Raw genomic sequence first — 20057 nt, 5'->3', positions numbered from 1 at the left:
TCTTCTCTTCCACCCCTGGTAACCACTAATAAACTTTGCCCTCTATTCATTTGCCTATTGTAGATATTTCATATAAAAAGGGTTAATACAATATATCTCCTTTTGTGATTGACATTTCACTCAGCATGTTTTCAAGATTCATCCATGTTAATTATGCCACCGGTGTTTCAAATACTAGCAGGGTCACCCATGGTGGACAAGTTTCAGTGGAACTTCCAGACTAAGACAGACTAGGAAGAAAGGCCTGGTGATCTACTTCCAAAAAGTAGCCAATGAAAACCCTCAGGATCAGAACAGGAAACTCTCCAACTGAGCTCAAACATAGCAATGATCATGAAGATGGCACAGGACTGGGTACCATTTTATTCTGTTATTAATGGGGTTGCCATGAGTCAGAGCCAACTGAAAGGCAACTATCAACAACATGTAGCTGTGTGACTACCCAACAATAAAGATATAGAATAAACCCATCATCCTAAAAAAAAAAAAAAGATTAATCCATGATACAGCATGTATCAGGACTTCATTTCTCTTTATGGCTGAGTAATATTCTGTTGTATGTATGTAGCTGTATGTATGTAGCACATTTTGTTTATTCATTCATCTGTTGATGGGCATTTAGATTGCTTCTACCTTTTGGCTATTGTGCCCATCTTTTGGCTATTGTGAATAGTGCTGCAATGAACACTGGTGTTTAAATAATGGTGTTTTAATGAATGTAGTAGATAAATCTGGAAAGGCTTTAGAGAGGAGGCAGCATTTGAGGTGAGATTTGGAGGCCAGAGAGAAGCAGAGAAAAAAGACATTCTTTACCATGGTGTCATGGAGGAATAAAAGGGTGTGCTGTGTTCAGGCAATAGTTGAGAAGTGTTGTGTGGCTAAGAGTATGCAAGAATAGTAGAAGATAAACCAGGAGAAGAGTGTTAGAACAGGTATAGCACGTACGTATATAAGACATTTCCCAATCTGTTTTATAGGTGGAAGCACAGCAGGTCATAGGTGACCTACACATGTTTATAACTTAAAAATCTTTATAATAACCACTGTGTATTTTTATATTTAATGACATTATTAATGGTGATTATATCTTTAGTCATTTGTGTGTCTTTAAATAGTTTCCTCCTATCCACTCTCTGATTTCATCCTAACAATATCTGAGTAAGACAACTCTGAAAATATTAAAGATGTGGAAACTCAGGTATGGAGACATTAAATGATTTACTCAAGTCACATGGCTGTGTTTAGATTAATGCCAGATCTTCTCATTTCTAATTCCACCTATCTTAGTTTGATTTTATTTATGTATATATATGCTTTTTTGTATTTTTTCCCTAAAGTTATTGTCTGTATTTTCCCCATAGGACTTAGCTTTTACCCTGGAAGAGAGACAGCAATTGAACATTCATGGATTGTTGCCACCTCGCTTCATTAGTCAGGATATCCAGGTCCTTCGAGTAATTAAAAACTTTGAGCGTCTGAACTCTGACTTTGACAGGTAACACATTCCTAAGAGTGACTTTTATGTTTCTCTTAAACAATTGTCTAGTTTATTTTTTATTGGATGAGAAAGTTAAAATATTGTATATAATGATTTGGAAAGAGTAGTCGACTTTAAGAAGAATTAGCCTGTAAATACAGTGATATTTAATGTTTATTCTCTCTCTAGGAACATTTGAGTGAAATAAAATTTTCTTTTCAAAAGTGTATCCTCAGAAAGACTGCTTGTCTCGTGATAAAATCCTTGATATAAAGGTAAATTATTAGGAAATTTCATCATAGACCAAGCAAACAGGTTAAAATGTTTTTAGTCATACTTTCAGTATTTTGTAGATGAAACAACACTTTCAAATTCCTAGCTTGGTCACTTTCTTTACAGTTAATTTTTCATGTTTGTATAAGGATGAAGGTAACATTTTCCTTACTTTTGTCTAAGGATAAGTCCAATTCAATTCAGTTCTGTATCAATCTATTAATTCTGTTCCACTTCTGTCCTGGTACCATCTGCACATGCAGTGCTTCTTTCCTTAACCCTGACCACCTGGAGCTAGATCAGGCCTCACAAGTTAAATGACATGGTCCTCCAGATGGCCAAGTCTCCCCAGGACCTCAGATGCCAGCCATAAGCTTGGGAGTCCCCAGGGCTCCTCTCACTTTTGACCTGCTGGCTACAAATTTAGGGGTTCCCTCTACTCCCTCAGAATACCAACTGTAAGCTCGGGAGTTCCCAGTCCCCTCCCTGCTGACCTGCTGGCTCCTTGTGTTCAGGAATTTCCTAGAAGGACTCACAGAACTCACGGAAAGCACTATACCTATCATTGCAAGCTTTATGATAAATTATACAAATCAGGATTAGCCCAAAGAAGAGACGAACAGGGCTAGGTCTGGGAGGGTTTCCAGTGCTGAGCTACCATGTCCCAAAGAGCGAGTGTCTTCTTCACAAGAGCAGATGTCCTTCACTGTATCCAGAGCCTTTACTGAGTCCTCTTTTCATAGGCATGACTGATTGAATCATTCCCTCCTCTTCACCTCTTCCACTGAGGTCAGCTAGAAAGACCTGGACTAGCCAGTCTTGAGTCATCTCATTACCATAAACTCTCAGGTGTGATCTGGAGATTTATAGATAAAACAGAGGCACCTCAGTTACTCAGGAAATGTCAAGGGTTTAGAGTTACCTATCAGGAACCAAGGACAAAGAACCAAATTCTTTGGGTAAGTTTTATGTAAACTCCACGCTTTAGAGTTAGATAGCCCTAGGTAGCATATGATCAAGAACCAATGATACCGAAGGAAGAAGTCCAAGTTGCACTGAAGGCTTGGTGAAAAACAAGTCTCCAGGAATTGATGGAATATCAATTGAGATGTTTCAACAAATGGATGCAGTGATGGAAATGCTCATTCATCTATGCCAGGAAACTTGGAAGACAGCTACTTGGCCAGCCAACTGGAAGAGATCCATATTTATGCCTATTTCCAAGAAAGGTGATCCAACCGAATGCAGAAATTAACGAACAATATCATTAATGTCACCAAAACCAAAAAAACAAACCCACTGCCGTCAATTCCAACTCATAGCAACCCTATAGGACAGAGTAGAACTGCCCCATAGAGTTTCCAAGGAGCGCCTGGCAGATTTGAACTGCAGGCCTCTTGGTTAGCAGCCATAGCACTTAACCAGTATGCCAACAGGGTTTCCTAAACCCAGCACCGTCGAGTCGATTCTGACTCATAGCGACCCTATAGGACAGAGTAGAACTGCCCCATAGAGTTTCCAAGGAGCACCTGGTGGATTCAAACTGCCAACCCTTTGGGTAGCAGCCATAGCATAATATCACATGGAAGTAAAATTTTGCCGAAGATCATTCAAAAGCGGCTCCAACAGTGTATTGGCAGGGAGCTGCCAGAAATTCAGGCCCAATTCAGAAGAGGATGTGGAACCAGGGATATCATTGCTGATATTAGATGGACCTTGGCTAAAAGCAGAGAATACCAAAAAGATGTTTACCTGTGTTTTATTGACTATGCAAAGGCATTCAACTGTGTGGGTCATAACACATTATGGACAACATTGTGAAGCATGGGAATTCCAGAACACTTAATCGTGCTCATAAGGAACCTGTACATAGATCAAGAAGCAGTTGTTTGGACAGAATAAGGGGATACTGTGTGGTTTAAAGTCAGAAAAAGTGTGCATCCAGGTTGTATCCTTTCACCATAGCTATTCAGTCTGTATGCTGAGCAAATAATCCAAAAAGCTGCACTATATGAAAAAGAATGGGGCATCAGGATTGGTGGAAGATTCATTAACAGTCTGCGTTATGCAGATGACACGACCTTGCTTGCCGAAGGTGAGGAGGATTTGAAGCACTTAACTGATGAAATCAGAGACCATAGCCTTCAGTATGGATTGCACCTCAACATAAAGAAAACAAATATCCTTACAACTGGACCAGTAGGCAACATCGTGATAAATGGAGAAAAGACTGAGGTTCTCAAGGATTTCATTTTACTTGGCTCCATAATCATACTCATGGAAGCAGCAGTCAAGAAATCAAAAGACGCATTGCATTGGACAAATCTGTTGCAAGAAACCTCTTTAAAGTGTTGAAAAACAAAGATGTCACCTTGAAGACTAAGGTGGGCCTGACCCAAGCCATGGTATTTTCGGTTGCCTCATACGCATGTGAAAGCTGGACAATGAATAAAGAAGACCAAAGAAGAATTGACACCTTTGAATTGTGGTGTTGGCAAAGAATATTGAATATACCATGGAGTGCCAAAAGGAGGAACAAATCTGTCTTCGAAGAAGTACAACCAGAATGCTCCTTAGAGGCAAGTATGGCGAGAATATGTCTTACGTACTTTGGACATGTTGTCAGGAGAGGTCAGTCCCTGGAGAAGGACATCGTGGTTGGTGAAATACAGGGTCAACAAAAAAGAGGAAGACCCTGGATGAGATGGATTGACACAGTGGCTGCAACAATGGGCTCAAGCATAACGACAATTGTGGGCATGGTGTAAGACCAGCCAGTGTTTCGTTCTGTTGTACTTAGGGTCACAGTGGGTTGGAACCGATTCCACAGCACCTAACAAAAACAACAACAGGTTGAATTTTAAGGAACCTTGCTAGTGCAATGGTTAAGCACTCAGGTGCTAACCGAAAGGTTGGAGGTTCGTATCCACCAGCTATTCTGCTGGAGAAAGATGTGGCAGTCTGCTTCGGTAAAGATTTATAGTCTTGGTAACCATATAGGGGAGTTCCACTCTGTGCTATAGGAATGCTATGAGTCAGAATCGACTCAGTGGCAATAGGTTTTTTAGGTTGGAATTCTGGTTCTATATCTCTAGCACTGGATACTTGAGGGAACAAGTGCAACCATTGCCATGACCACTGTATCTGCCTCACTCTCTACTTTTGACTGTACCCTTTCTTTTTAAGGTATTTAACCTCTCTAAGCTTCGGGTTTTTTTTTTTTTCCCATCTGTGGGTTGGAGAGTAATAGGTATTTGAAAATATTGTTTTGAGCATTAAAAGGTAGCTAGCTCAGGGCCAAGTAATACTCAATAAATTGTAATTATCATAACCTACAAAGTGATGAAATAATTAATAAATAAGTTTTAGATAATATATTAAAATATATTGTCAAAGAGCAAGCTGGATTTTGTTAAAATTAAAGCAGAAATTTTGTTGAAGGAATAAAGTGATCCGGATCGGGCAGCATTTAGTGAGACTGACCAAAGTACTATAGTGAAAGGAATTTTCCAGAATTTAAGTACAGAAAATTCAGGAACTTACAAGGAAAAAATTCTGGTTGTTTGACATTTATAAAATCATGCTTTAACAGATATCAGACAATCATAAGATGCCTTCAGCATTGTTGTGTTAATCAGAAAGAGTGAGTCAGTTACCTTCTTGCTAATCTATGGATGTTTTGGGGCCAGCCTGAGTAAGTGTTCTTTCTGGGAGCATGCTCTGAGAGGAAGGGAGGGGAGGGGAGCCCACAGGCTTCTGGAAATATACTGGCTAGCTGATATTTTAGGGTCAGCTCAGAATAAACAGTAAACAACAAAAACTGAGTCTGGCAGAAGCTTCTTCTTATGCCAAGTACCTAGATTTTTGAGGCTCCTTTTGAGGCTCCTTCACAACCACCGCCCCCCTTCTGATCAAGAATTTCTATAGAAATTCGCTGATCACTATTTTAAGAGTGTCTTCTGCATGGACTTATTTTTCTTGCATTTATTAGTGGCTGCCTATTTAAAATAGCCTTTTAAGACCCCAGTGGTCTCCATGAAAGGTAGTGGGGACCATCTGCCCTGTATTTGCCATGCCATAGTTTGGATCTCTGCTTCTGTGATCTTTTAAGAAGGGTGTGTAAGAGCAGGGCCAAATTAATAGGAATACTTGGGTAAATAACTCAGAGTGGAATTGCCAGTTCAAATAGCAAATGCGTTTACCTTTATAAGAAATGACCAGTTTTTTGTTTTGTTTTTTAAATCATGCTTTAAGTAAAAGTTTACAAATCAAGGTGGTCTCTCTTACAAAAATTTATGTACACCTTGCTATATACTCCTAATTGCTCTCCCCCTAATGAGACAGCCTGCTCCTTCCTTCCGCGCGCTCTTTTCGTGTCCATTCCGCCAACTTCTAACCCTCTCTGCCCTCTCATCTTCTCTCCAGGCAGGAGATGCCAACACAGTCTCATGTGTCTACTTAATCCAAGCAGCTCATTCTTCACCACTATCATTTTCTATTCCATTGTCCAGTCCAAACCCTGTCTGAAGAGTTGGCTTTGGGAATGGTTACTGTCTTAGGCTAACAGAAAGCCTGGGGACCATGACCTCTGGGGTCCTTTTAGTCTTAGCCAGACCATTAAGTCTGGTCTTTTTACGTGAATTTGGGGTCTGCATCCCACTGCTGTCCTGCTTCCTCAGGGGTTATCTGTTGTGTCCCCTATCAGGGCACTCGTTGGTTGTAGCTGGGCACCATCTAGTTCTTCTGGTCTCAGGCTGATGTAGTCTCTGCTTTATGTGGCCCTTTCTGTCTCTTGGGTTCATAATTACTTTGTGTCTTTGGTGTTGTTCATTCTCCTTTGCTCCAGGTGGGTTGAAACCAATTGATGCATCTTAGATGGCTGCTTGCTAGCGTTTAAGACCCCAGATGCCACTCTCCAAAGTGGGATGCAGAATGTTTTCTTAATAGATTTTATTATGCCAATTGACTTGATGTCCCCCAAAACCATGGTCCCCAAACCCCCACCCCAGTACACTGGCCTTCAAAGCGTTCAGTTTATTCAAGAAACTGCTTTTGATTTAGTCCAGTTGTGGTGATCTCTCCTATACTGTGTGTTGTCTTTCCCGTCACATAAAATATTTGTTATCTACTTTTTGAGAATGCCCTTCTCCCACATCCCTCCTTCCCCCCTCTCCAAACCACAAAAGAATGTTTTCATCTCAGTTTAAACTATTTCTCAAGTTCTTAACAATAATGGTCTTATACAATATTTGTCCTTTTGCAACTGACTAATTTCACTCAGCATAATGCTCTCCAGGTTCCTTCATGTTATGAAATGTTTCACAGATTCATCACTGTTCTTTATTGATGCATAGTATTCCATCATGTGAATATACCATAATTTATTTATCCATTCATCCATTGATGGACACCTTGGCTGCTTCCATCTTTTTGCTATTACAAAACAGTGCTGCAATAAACATGGGTGTGCATATATCTGTTCGTGTAAAGGCTCTTATTTCTCTAGGATATATTCTGAGGAGTGGGATTGCTGGGTCCTATGGTAGTTCTATTTCTAGCTTTTTAAGGAAGCGCCAAATCAATTTCCAAAATGGTTGTACCGTTTTACATTCCCACCAGCAGTGTATAAGTGTTCCAGTCTCTCCACAACCTCTCCAACGTTGATTATTTCGTGTTTTTTGGATGAATGCCAGCCGTGTTGGAGTGAGATGGAAACTCATCGTAGTTTTGATTTGCATTTCTCTAATGGCTAATGATCATGAGTATTTCCTCATGTATCTGTTAGCTACCTGAATGTCTTCTTTGGTGAAGCGCCTGTTTGTACCTTTTACCCATTTTTTAATTGGGTTATTTGTCTTTTTTAGTTGAGTTTCTGCAGTATCATGTAGATTTTAGAGGTCAGGTGCTGATTGGAAGTGTCATAGCTAAAAACATTTCCCAGTCTGTAGGTGGTCTTTTTACTCTTTAAAAAAAAAAAAAAAAATTTTTTTTTTTTTTTTTTTTGGATAAGCATAGGTGTTTGATTTTTAGGAGCTCCCAGTTATCTAGTTTCTCTTCTGCATTCTTAATAATGTTTTGTATACTCTTTATGCCATGTATTAGGGCTCCTAGCATTGTCCCTATTTTTTCTTCCGTGATCTTTATCATTTTAGATTTTCTGTTTAGGTCTTTGATCCATTTTGAGTTAGTTTTTGTGCATGGAGTGAGGTATGTGTCTTGTTTCATTTTTTTGCAGATGGATATCCAGGTATACCAGCACCGTTTGTTAAAAAGACTGTTTTCCCCATTTAACTGCTTTGGGATCTTTGTCAAATATCAACTGCTCATATGTGGATGGATTTATGTCTGGATTCTCAGTCCTGTTCCATTGGTCTATGTATCTGTTGTTGAACCAGTACCAGGCTGTTTTGACTACTGTAGTGGTATTATAATATTATAATAGATTCTAAAATCACATAGGAGTGAGGCCTCCCACTTTGTTCTTCTTTTTCAGTAATGCTCTCCTTACTTGGGGCCTCTTTCCCTACTGTATGAATTAGGTGATTTGTTTCTCCATCTCATTAAAAAATATCATTGGCATTTGGATGGGAATTGCATTAAATCTATGGATGGCTTTTGGTAGAGTAGACATTTTTGTAATGTTAAGCCTTCATATCCATGAGCAAGTATGTTTTTCCACTTATGTAGGTCTCTTTTGGTTTCTTGCAGGAGTGTTTTGTAGTTTTCTTTGTATAAGTGTTTTACATCTCTGCTAATATTTATTCCTAAGTATTTTAACTTCTTGGGGGCTACTGTAAATGGTATTGATTTGGTGATTTCCTCTTCGATATTCTTGTTGTGTAGAGGAATCCAAGTGATTTTTGTATGTTTATCTTGTACCCCGATACTCTGCTGAACTCTTCTATTAGTTTTAGTAGTTTTCTTGAGGATCCTTAGGGTTTTCTGTGTATAAGATCATGTCATCTGCCAATAGAGATGCTTTTACTTCTTTCTTGCCAATCTGGTTGCCCTTTATTTCTTTATCTAGCCTAATTGCTCTGGCTAGGACCTCCAGCACAATGTTGAATAAGAGTGGTGATAAAGGGCATCCTTTTCTGGTTCCCGTTCTCAAGGGGAATGCTTTCAGGCTCTCTCCATTTAGGATGATGTTGGCTACTGGCTTTGTATAAATGGCCTTTATTATGTTGAGGAATTTTCCTTCTCTTTTTATTTTGCTGAGAGTTTTTATCATGAATGGGTGTTGAACTTTGTCAAATGCCTTTTCTACATCAATTGATAAAATCATGTCATTCTTATCTTTTGTTTTATTTATATGATGGATTACATCAATTGTTTTTCTAATGTTGAACCATCCCTGCATACCTGGTATGAATCCCACTTGGTCATGGTGAATTGTTTTTTTTGATATGTTGTTGAATTCTATTGGCTAGAATTTTGTTGAGAATTTTTGCATCTAAGTTCATGAGGAATAACCAAAAAAGAGGGATATAGGTCCGTAATTTTCTTTTTTGGGGGTCTTTTCTGTGTTTTTTTTTTTCCTGGTTTAGGTATCAGGGATATGCTGGCTTCATAGAATGAGTTTGGGAGTATTCCGTCATTTTCTATGCTCTGAAATACCTTTAGTAGTAGCGGTGTTAACTCTTCTCTGAAAGTTTGGTACAACTCTGATGTGAAGCCGTTCGGGCCAGGGTTTTATTTGTTGGGAGCTTTTTGATTACTTTTTCCATCTCTTCTTTCATTATGCGTCTATTTATTTGTTCTATCTCTGCTTGTGTTAGTTTAGGTAGGTAGTGTGTTTCTAGGAATTCATCCATTTCTTCTAGGTTTTCAAATTTGTTAGAATACAGTTTTTCATAATAATCTGATATGATTCTTTTAATTTCAGTTGGGTCTGTTTTAATATCTCCCATCTCATCTCTTATTCAGGTTATTTGCTTCCTCTCCTGTTTTTCTTTTGTCAGTTTGGCCAATGGTTTATCAATTTTATTGGTTTTTTTCAAAGAACCAGCTTTTGGTCTTGTTAATTCTTTCAATTGTTTTTCTGTTTTCTATTTCATTTAGTTCTGTTCTAATTTTTATTGTTTGTTTTCTTCTGGCTCCTGCGGGTTTCTTTTGTTGCTCTCTTTCTATTTGTTCAAGTTGTAGGGATAATTCTTTGAGTTTGGCCCTTTCTTCTTTTTGTATGTGTGCATTTATTGATATAAATTGACCTCTGAGCACTGCTTTTGCTGTGTCCCAAAGGTTCTGATGGGCCGTGTTTTCATTCTCATTGGATTCTCTGAATTTCTTTATTTCATCCTTAATGTCTTCTAGAATCCAGTCTTTTTTGAGCAGGGTATTGTTCAGTTTCCAAGTGCTTGATTTCTTTTCCCTGCTTTTTCTGTTATTGATTTCTACTTTTATGGCCTTATGGTCAGAGAAGATGCTTTGTAATATTTCAATGTTTTGGATTCTGCTAAGGCTTGCTTTATGACCTAATACTTGGTCTATTCTAGAGAATGTTCCATGTGCACTAGAAAAGAAAGTATACTTGGTTGCTGTTGGGTGGAGTGTTCTGTATATGTCTCTGAGGTCAAGTTGGTTGATTGTGGCATTTAGATCTTCTGTGTCTTTCTTGGAAACCCTGGTGGCATAGTAGTTAAGTGCTGCGGCTGCTACCCAAGAGGTCGGCAGTTCGAATCCACCAGGCGCTCCTTGGAAACTATATGGGGCAGTTCTACTCTGTCCTGTAGGGTCGCTACAAGTCGGAATCAACTCAATGGCAGTGGGTTTGGCTTTTGGTTTTGGTGTCTTTATTGGGCTCCTTTCTGAATGTTCTGTCCTTCACTGAAAGCAGTGTATTGAAGTCTGCTATTATTATTGTGGAGCTGTCTATCTTATTTTCAGTGCTGGTAGAGTTTGTTTTATGTATCTTGCAGCCCTGTCATTGGGTGCATAAATATTTAATATGGTTATATCTTCTTGGTATAGAAAAAAAAAATTTTTTTTTCTTGGTATATCGTCCCTTTAATCATTACGTAGTGTTCCTCTTCATCCTTTATGATGGATTTACCTTTAAAGTCTATTTTGTCAGAAATTACTATTGCCACTCCTGCTCTTTTTTGATTGTTGTTTGCTTGATATATTTTTTTCCATTCTTTGAGTTTTAGTTTGTTTTTGTCTCTAAGTCTAAGGTGTGTCTCTTGGAGGCAGCATATAGACAGATGGTGTTTTTTTAATCCATTCTGCCACTCTCTGTCTCTTTACTGGTGCATTTAGTCCATTTACATTCAGCATAGCTACAGATAGGTAGGAATTTAGTGCTATCATTTTTATGTCTTTTTTTGTCTATTGTTGACAGTTTTTTTCCCACTTAATTTTATGTGCTGAGTAGATTATCTTTATATATTGTCCTTTTCTCATATTCATTGTTGTTAATTTTGTTTCTTCTGAGTCTCTACTTTTTTCCTGTATTTTTTTTTTTGATGTGTAGGATAGTTTGTCTCCTTTGTGGTTACCTTATTATTTACCCCTATTTTTCTAAATTTAAACCTTACTTTTATTTTTTTGTATTGCCTTGTCTTCCCCTCCATATGGAGAGTCTTTTACTACATTTCTTCGTCCTTGTTTATTGTTTTAATGTTGTCTTCTTTTACATAATAACACTGCTGTTTCTGTGTTTTGAGCATTTTTTTATCTTGATTTATTTTTGTGACTTCCCTGTCTGGGTTGACTTCTGATTGCTCTGCCCAGTGTTCTAGTCCTGGGTTGATACCTGATATTATTGATTTTCTAAGCAAAGAACTCCCTTTAGTATTTCTTGTAGTTTTGGTTTGGTTTTTACAAGTTCCCTAGACTTCTGTTTATCTGGAAATGTCCTAATTTCACCTTCATATTTGAGAGACTGTTTTTCTGGATATATGATTCTTGGCTGGCAAGTTTTTTACTTCAGTGCTTTATATAAGTCATCCCATTGCTTTCTTGCTTGCATGGTTTCTGCTGAGTAGTCTGAGCTTATTCTTATTGACTCTCTTTTGTAGGTGACTTTTCGATTATCCTCAGCTGCTCTTAAAATTCCCTCTTTACCTTTGTTTTGGCAAGTTTGATTATAATATGTCTTGGTGACTTTCTTTTAAAATCTACCTCATGTGGAGTTCGATGAGCATCTTGTATAGATACCTTCTTATCTTTCACTATATTAGGGAAGTTTTTTGCCAACAAATTTTCAACAGTTCTTTCTGTATTTTCTGTTATTTCTCCCTGTTCTGGTACTCCAATCACTTGTAGGTTATTTCTCTTGATAGAGTCCCACATGATTCTTAAGGTTTCTTCATTTTTTAAAAACTCTTTTATCTCATTTTTCTTCAAATGTATTGGTGCCAAGTGCTTTATCTTCAAGTTCAGAAATTCTGCTTTCCACTTGCTCAGTTCTCTCATCTGACTTTCTATTGAGTTGTCTACTTTTGTAATTTTATTGTTAATCTTCTGAATTTCTGATTGCTGCCTGTCTGTGGATTTTTCCAGCTACTTAAAATTTTCATTATGTTCCTGAATAATCTCTTTAATTTCTTCAACTGCTTTGTCTGTGTGTCCCTTTGATTGTTCTGTATATTGCCTGATTTCCTTCCTGATGTCTTGAGGAGTTCTGTATATTAATACCTCTGGTAATTCCAGGAATACACTTTCATCTGGAAGATCCCTTGATTCTTTGTTTTGAGAGCTTGTTGAGGCAATCATGGTCTGTTTCTTTATGTGACTTGATATTGACTGTTGTCTCTGAGCCTGCTGTAATTTATCATATTAGTTTATTTCATGTTTGCTTACTGTATTGTAGCTTCTTGCTTTGTTTTGTTTTGATATTCCCAAATTGGTTGCTTGAGTGAGCTAGCTTGATTATTTTCACCTTTGGAGTTGTGACGTCCTGTCCCCAGATGGCTAGAGCTGTTATCAGGTATATCAGTCTAGGAGTCCATTTACTTTTCTTGTATGAATTCAGCTCAGGTGTCCAGGTAGCTGATCATCAAGTGTGTGGTTCAGGCTCTGTCCTACAGTCTTAGAGGGGCAGGGGTGGTTGGTGTAGGTACTGGCGTGCAGTTGCAGCAGGGTGTCACGCTCTGAACAAGGCAACGGTCTGAGAATCACCCCCATGTGTCTTTGAGGAAAGCATGTTCCTGTTCCCTAGAGCACACAGGTGGGTGGGTTCTGCAGACAGACCATGGGCACCCAGTGTTTTTGGTTGTAAGGATTAGGGGTTACCAGTTATCCTTGGACCCCTGTCGCGAGTGGCTTGGTGACCTGCATGGAGCCATCACTTCTTAGGCCCCTGATGTGGGTAAGTGAGGACCCTGTTTAATAGGCAAAGCAATATCAAATATCAAACACCCACCTGTCTACTGCCCTGCTGAAACAGTTGTAGTCTGCCAATAAGGGCCTATTCTCCTGAAATAGGCCCACACAGGTCCATGCAGGGTGGAAAGGTACTCAAAGTCCATGGACCATTTATGCCTAGACAGGAGTTCGCTTCTATCCTGAGCTCCCCAGGTTAGTGGAGCTGGCAAAGTGTCTTTTCCCCGAATTGAGAATTTATTCCTTCTCCATGACCGGGAGGATGCCTCTAGCTGTACAACAGGGCCTATCTCAGGGCCAGAGAAATCAACAGACACTGAAGCCAGCTTTGGGGTGGGGGGCATGGTAAAATATACACAAGTACTTAGCTTTTGCCAAGAGCGCTGTTCTTCTCTGGTTCCGGAGGTGTGAGCAGGCTGTGTGCCTGGCTGCTTCTCCCTGAGGAACCTGCAGCCAAATGCTACCACCAGCCCACTGCAGCCTCTCCTGGAAATGGTGCCTGAGGGTTCCTGGTGATTTAAGTCCCATAATTCCTCTCCACTTCTGAACCACCTCACCCTCCCCCTGCCACTCAGTCCATTTTCTAACTTTGCCTTTGATGTTCAGGGCTCCTAATTTGTCATAAATATAATAATTTCACTTGTTTTTTCATGTCTTTGTTGTAAGAGGGCTCACCAGAAGCATCTGTCTATTCCGCCATCTTGGCCCTGCCACCGTAAATGTCCAATTTTTTAAAGCGATTGTATAATTTGGTCCCTACTTAGCCATTTATGGGAGTTCATGGTGCTCTATATAATCACCAACATTTGATTTTTCAGTCTTCTAAAATTGTTACCCTGTTCTACTGAATGTGTAGTAGTACCTCATTACGGTTTTTGTTTTCATTTCCTTGGTGACTGGTGATGTTGACTATCTTTTTGAGTGCTTACTGTCCACATGTATATCTTTTGCAAGGTGTTTAAGCCTTTTGCTAATTTGTGGGAGGGTTTTTGTCTAATTGAACTGTAAGAGTTCTTTATATAGTCTGTGTATATGCTCCGCATTATTCTCAGTCTGTGGCTTGCCTCATCTTTTTCTTAACAGTGTCATTCAAAGAGAAAAGTTTTGAATTTTGATGAAGTGCAATTTGTCAATTTTTTCTTTTATGGTTTGTAATTTCTGTGGCCTAGGTAATCATTGTCTAACCCCAAATCACAAATGTTTTACCCTATGTTTTCTTTTTTCTTCCTGAAAGTTTATTACTTTATCTCTTACATCTAGATCTGTAATCAATTCTGAGTTAATTTTTGTGGATGGTGTGAAGTAGGGATTGAGGTGTATGCTTAGGAAGATACCTCTGAGCCACAAATGTCACTAGAAAGAAAAAGACCATTGGATATAGTTAGTAAGATGAGTCGCTTGAATAAAACTTTTCTACCTTACAGCTATTCTTGGTACCAGTGCTACATTCCCTTACTCATTTTCCTGCTTTCTTTTTCCTTGGTCATTGTTGGTGAAATAGAGTTAAAAAAAAAAAAAAAAATCTGCTCCTAATCCAGTAAACCTCTCCAGAAAAACAGAGTAGAATGAAAACAGTTATTATTGCGTAAGCATTAAACCAGAATGTGATGCATCATAGGTAACCTGCTAAAAAGATTGCAAAGACAGAAAGAAATCTGTAAAAATGGTGTGGGGGAGGTATATGACTTCCTCCAACCCCAAACAGCCCAAAAAAGAACCAAACAGCCCAAGGCTGATTCCTGTGAAATGGTGGTCAGACACGCCTTCTCTCTCTACCGTCTTTACCAGCTCTGACACCAACTGACTGTCCCACAGCACTCTACTTCTCTGCTGGGTTCGATAATTTCGTAGAACTCACAGACCATACTCACAATTATGGGATTTATTAGGGAAGTAACAGTTACAATTCAGGCTTAGGAACACTCAGGATATAGTTCTTCCATCAGGATAGCCTCTTCCAAGCTCGCAGGCACACCTTTCCCTGGCTCTCAGTCTCTGCCCAAAGGCATTCAGCGTTCTCTCTCCCTAGGCCAGGAAGCCCACCTCACTATCTACTGCTACTGGGTCTCTGTTACTGGGTCTTCCCTGTTATTCTGTCCTTCCTTGGTGGTGTGTTCCTCTTTGCCCAGGAATTGGCTTTCTTTTAAGGCAAAACTGACCAATCCCCTTTGTAGGCCACAATTACCCTAACACAGTCCTGTCCAGTCACCTGGGTGAGGGTTACAAGACCATGGCTCAAAGGCCACACACGAAAGTAGTCAATTGCACTGCAAAATCTCACCAAGTATATACAACCCATTTCATGCATGTTCTCAAGGTAAATGATAACTAGTTTTCAAATAAAAGGACTTGAAAGGGCCATTTATCGCATATTATTTATCTTAAATTCACTTCGTTACTAGGATAGCCACCAGTGCTTGTTAATTGCCTTTATCCAAAGGAAATATAAACTAATATCTTTATGACAGTTAGGCATAAGGTTTTATAATTTGGAGCCTGTAGAAGTTAGACTCTTAACTTCCCACAGAAACTGAGAGACAGGGGAATTTCTTCCTTACTGATTGCTTTTAAGGAGATGGCTACCAAGTCCTTGTGGAAATATTCCTAGGTTGTAAAACTGGTAAGAACTTATTGAGGCAAAAAAAAAAAAAATTTCAATTGCAAGATTTCTAAAGTAAATGCTCTAAGAAAGAGAGAATAGGGGAGGCTTTTTCCCTTTTTGTGTCAGAGAAAATTATATACATAGGGAAAATTACATGGAGAAAGTCTTTCAAGTATTCAATCTGTGCTATTTCAGCAATAATTTTAACTTTTGAGGGACACTCAAATTTATGATTCTTCATTCTTTGAGGTGTTTAAGAACATCCCTAAAGCTTTTTTTTTTTATCAGCTGTTTTCTATATAACCTAAAAAATACATTCTACTTGGTTAAAAAATGTTTAATCAGATTTTAAAGCAGCTGTTTCATGACTTTGTTGCAATATAGGTCTAATTGTGTCAATTTCCACAGGTATCTTCTCTTAATGGATCTTCAAGACCGAAACGAAAAGCTCTTTTATAGAGTGCTTACGTCTGACATTGAGAAATTCATGCCAATTGTTTATACTCCAACTGTAGGTCTGGCTTGCCAACAATATAGTTTAGTATTTCGGAAGCCAAGGTATGTAAACTTTTATTTTAAATAAAACTTTTTTTTTAGTAAGATTTTTACAGTAATTGAAAAAAAATTGTCAAATGAAATTCAAATTTGGAAAAACCAAAATAATTCAAACTTTATATAAAAGAATATTAAGGATAAATATATATAAAACACTTTTAAAAAATAGAGTATTTTCTCTGAGATTTAGGATCATGGGAGTTTATTTATTTCTAAACCAATTTGGCTTTCCCTTTGTGGACAATGAACTTGTTATTTGCTTGGAAAGAAAAAAGTAATTGAACATAATTAAACTTGTGGTTGAGATGCTATTACCATTATAATGTATATATTTTAAAAGTTAAAAAATTTTAAATTTTACTGAAAATGGGGAGTGTACTATTTTCTAAATTCAGAGTTGGCATTAGATTAAGGTAGCTCTTTTTAAAAATTTCCTTCAGTGAAGTAGTCACCTTTAAAAAAGCACATAGAAGATAGAATAATTTTTTTCTAAACCCATAGCTTTATTTTATTCACTACGTTTTTTTAAAACACTTTTTGAAACAAAGCAATTGAAATCAACAAATAAATACTAGTACTTTTAATAACGGCAACAACAAAAACTAACGTCGAAATGTTGGCGCTACTTATAGCTCTGAATTTAAAAACAAAAAAAGTTTGTACTATAACTTTGTATTACAGATATAAAGGCCTATTGAAAGTACTTTCTTTGAAAGGACTATTTCAGAGATCATATCTGAAAGTTAGATTGAAAATGTGGATTGCGCTTAGATGTATTGATGGAGTGGTAATTATTTACCGGACTTGTGCCACATCATCCATTTGAATAAAGAAAAGAATTGGATAAATACCTGCAGATAGCCTGTTAAAGAACATTAATATTACATATCTTTGCTGCATTTATATAATGGCTGTTTAACTGTGACTATATAGTTTATTTTTTCTTTATAGAAGAGTTGGAATTTAGCTAGTAATTGTATTGTGAAAAATAATTGTTCAATTTATGTAAGAATATTATGGTTTAATTACACAAACAATGCATATTCATTATTGAAAAATGAGAAAATACAAATATGTAGAGTAAGAAACATTTTTAAAATACCTAATCCCATCATAACAAAAACTCTGATAAACACAAACACATACCATTTTTCTTATAGAAGATGGGATAATACTATATAAAACTGTTTCTTACCTTACTATTTTCTCTGGTTAGGACATCATAAATATCTGTCCATGTGTATAAAATATATTCTTACATAAACAAGGAAACTTAATAAAGACATATTGCATAAAACATGTCTATTTTAAATATAATTTCAGCATATTTATAGAAATTCTAGCATTTCTGAGAGAGATTGAGAAATACGAGAATAACTTTAAGAAATGTAGAAGAACTTAGTTTAACCAAAATATCTGGCTTGAAGTTGATATAGAAAGTTCAATAGCAAAAATTATTTTTAAGCACCTACTATTATATATATCCCATCATCCTTTGTCCACAGACTTTAAATTCAAAAGCTTAGAAACCAAAATATTTTTATACACCCACTTCTCACTTATCAACATGGTTAGGTTCCAAAGACCAGGTCATTATACGCTAGTGTACATATGAGTCTCAGAGTAGAAGAGATAGACATGAAAACAAAACAGGTAAATTGTCTAGGATGTTTGAAGGTAGTAAGTGTAATGGAGAAAGAGTCAATCAGGAAAAAGGGGGATCAGGAGTGCCAATTGATTTGGAGAAGATGATAGGGAAGGAGTCAGGAAGGGAGCCATGTAGACAGGAGGGAAAACATGTGCTAGGCAGCAGAAATAGACAGTGCCAAGGCCCTCAGTGGGAATGTGTCTGTCTGGCATGTTCAAGGGACAGGAAGACCGGTGTGGCTGCAGTGGAATGAGAGAGGGGAAAAGTAGATGAGGTGACAAAGGTAAGGCGAATGGAACAGTGCAGATCCTATAGTTTCTTACAGACTATTTTAAAGAACTCTGGCTTTTACTGTTAAGTGGAAAGTTCTTCATGGTTTTAAATGGTAGCACAGCATGATCTGACTAATACTTTTTTAAAAAGCACACTCTGGTGGTTGTGTTGAGAATAGACTGTAAACAAGCAAAAGAATCAGGGGGCCTGATTAGGAGGCTATTGCAGCAAACCCAGTGAGAGATGCTGTAGCTCAGACAGGAGGGTAGCAGTGGAATTAGGGAGAAGAGGTCAGATTCTGCACAAAGAACGTCATGAAGATTTCCCGTTGGACTGGAGGCTGCCTAGAGTAGTAGTTAAAAGTATGGGCTCTGGAATAGGTTTTATTAGGTTTTGCCTCTTACTTGTAAGCTGCAATAAGTTATTTAACCTCTCTGTGCTTCAATTCTGCCTCTGTAAATTAGGAATAATACTCCATCTCATCATCCTTTGTCTACAAATTTTAAATTCAAAACCTTAAAAACCGAAATATTTTTATACATCCACTCCTTACTTACGACATGGATAGTTTCCAAAGACCAGGTCATTATGCAAAAATCAGCTTTACGTGAAAATGGAGGATTTTTTTTTTTTTTCTGTTTTCAGACCATTTGATTTTTTTTTTTCCAGACCATCCATTTGTCCAATTTTTTTATTTAGAAAATATGATCACAGAAATAATAACAGCTAAGATTTACTGATGTGCTCATCACTGTAAGGAATCCTGTTATGGATTATTCCTCTGTGGAGAAGGCAGCTTGAAGGAGACAAAGCTGGGTAAAACTGCAGGGCCATGGCTTAACCACCTTCCTCCTGCACTGGGTCAGAGCTTGTCTTGTGGAGCCGCCTCCAGGGCTTCACTCCCACCCCTGCAAGCCCTGCCTTCATGATCCCAGAGCCTGCTCTACCCTCTGGGCCTGGTGAGTCACCGAGGCCAGGGGTTTCCTGCCAGGGTGCTGGGAGCCTGGCTGCACACCAGCACCACCGAGGGGGAGGCTTCAGGCCCAGTTTGGTTCACTTTGGGATGTCATTAAACTTGCAGGCAGTTCTTCCAAACACCCTCTCCAATGCCTCCTTCTTTCCTCCTTTCCCACCTCACAGCAATTTTGAGCTACAGGGCCTCAAGCCACGTGGGAACTGGGAGCCCAGAAGAGACGCCCGCTGGCTGGGTGCTGCCTGAACTTCCGTTCTGAGGCTGTGGCTATAAAGGGGCCACCCTGTGCAGCCGCTGGACGTGGCGCCCCTGATAGTAGGAGGGAGTGGAGGGCTGGGGCAGGGTGATGCAGCTTCATGGAGGCCACCTAGAAACCCTCCTCGAGGGAGGGGATGCTCCGCAGTTCTGCCGCCATGCCCACTGCCTCCTTAATACGTAAAATAATAGGATGGTAGATTTTTTACTATTGTCGTAAATGCAAAATGTCCAATAACGAGATAGTAAGTGAGGAATAGTTGTAATCTCATTTGGGGCAAAACCTGACTTTACCTGAACCCATTTTGTGGCAAAACCTGAACTGAATTTATATTAGGATATTTATAATCTCTCTTTATCTGACTTTGTTATTTTTTTTCTATATCAACGGCAGTGGGTTTAGAAGTATTAACGTATTTGATTAAAGGGGCATTCCCCAAAATTAGTAAGTTAATAGATAAATAGAAAGATGGATAGCTGGGGAGGAGAAGGTGGGGGTGGGGGAGGAGAGCATTTGTGGAAAAATGCTTGCAAATCTTTAGTAAAGGTGGCAGTATTATTGTATACTACTTTCAGATTTTCAGCAATATTTGAAATTTAAGTAAAGGAATGCTTTACTAACAGAAGAAGTTTCTAAAACCATTTCAGTATGGTCTCTTTATGCCAGTGTTCTGTC

The 20057-nt window shown here is 38.4% G+C and overlaps 1 protein-coding gene across 2 annotated transcripts in view; it reads left to right on the top strand.

Moving 5' to 3' along the window:
• Positions 1–20057, top strand: part of ME1 (malic enzyme 1) — a 244408-nt gene that overhangs the window by 33627 nt on the left and 190724 nt on the right. Inside the window, exons 2-3 of one of the 2 annotated variants that reach the window (XM_049896434.1) lie at positions 1362–1495; positions 16086–16235. In XM_049896434.1, the coding sequence (XP_049752391.1) occupies positions 1362–1495; positions 16086–16235 (284 nt within the window). The remainder of the gene's footprint in view (positions 1–1361; positions 1496–16085; positions 16236–20057) is intronic. The other variant, XM_049896442.1, reaches the window with a different exon arrangement.

This window comes from Elephas maximus, chromosome 1 (genome assembly GCF_024166365.1).
Source record: "Elephas maximus indicus isolate mEleMax1 chromosome 1, mEleMax1 primary haplotype, whole genome shotgun sequence".
Taxonomy (NCBI): domain Eukaryota; kingdom Metazoa; phylum Chordata; class Mammalia; order Proboscidea; family Elephantidae; genus Elephas; species Elephas maximus.
The sequence above is the reverse complement of the archived record's forward strand: the minus strand, read 5'-3'. Positions and strand labels throughout refer to the sequence as shown.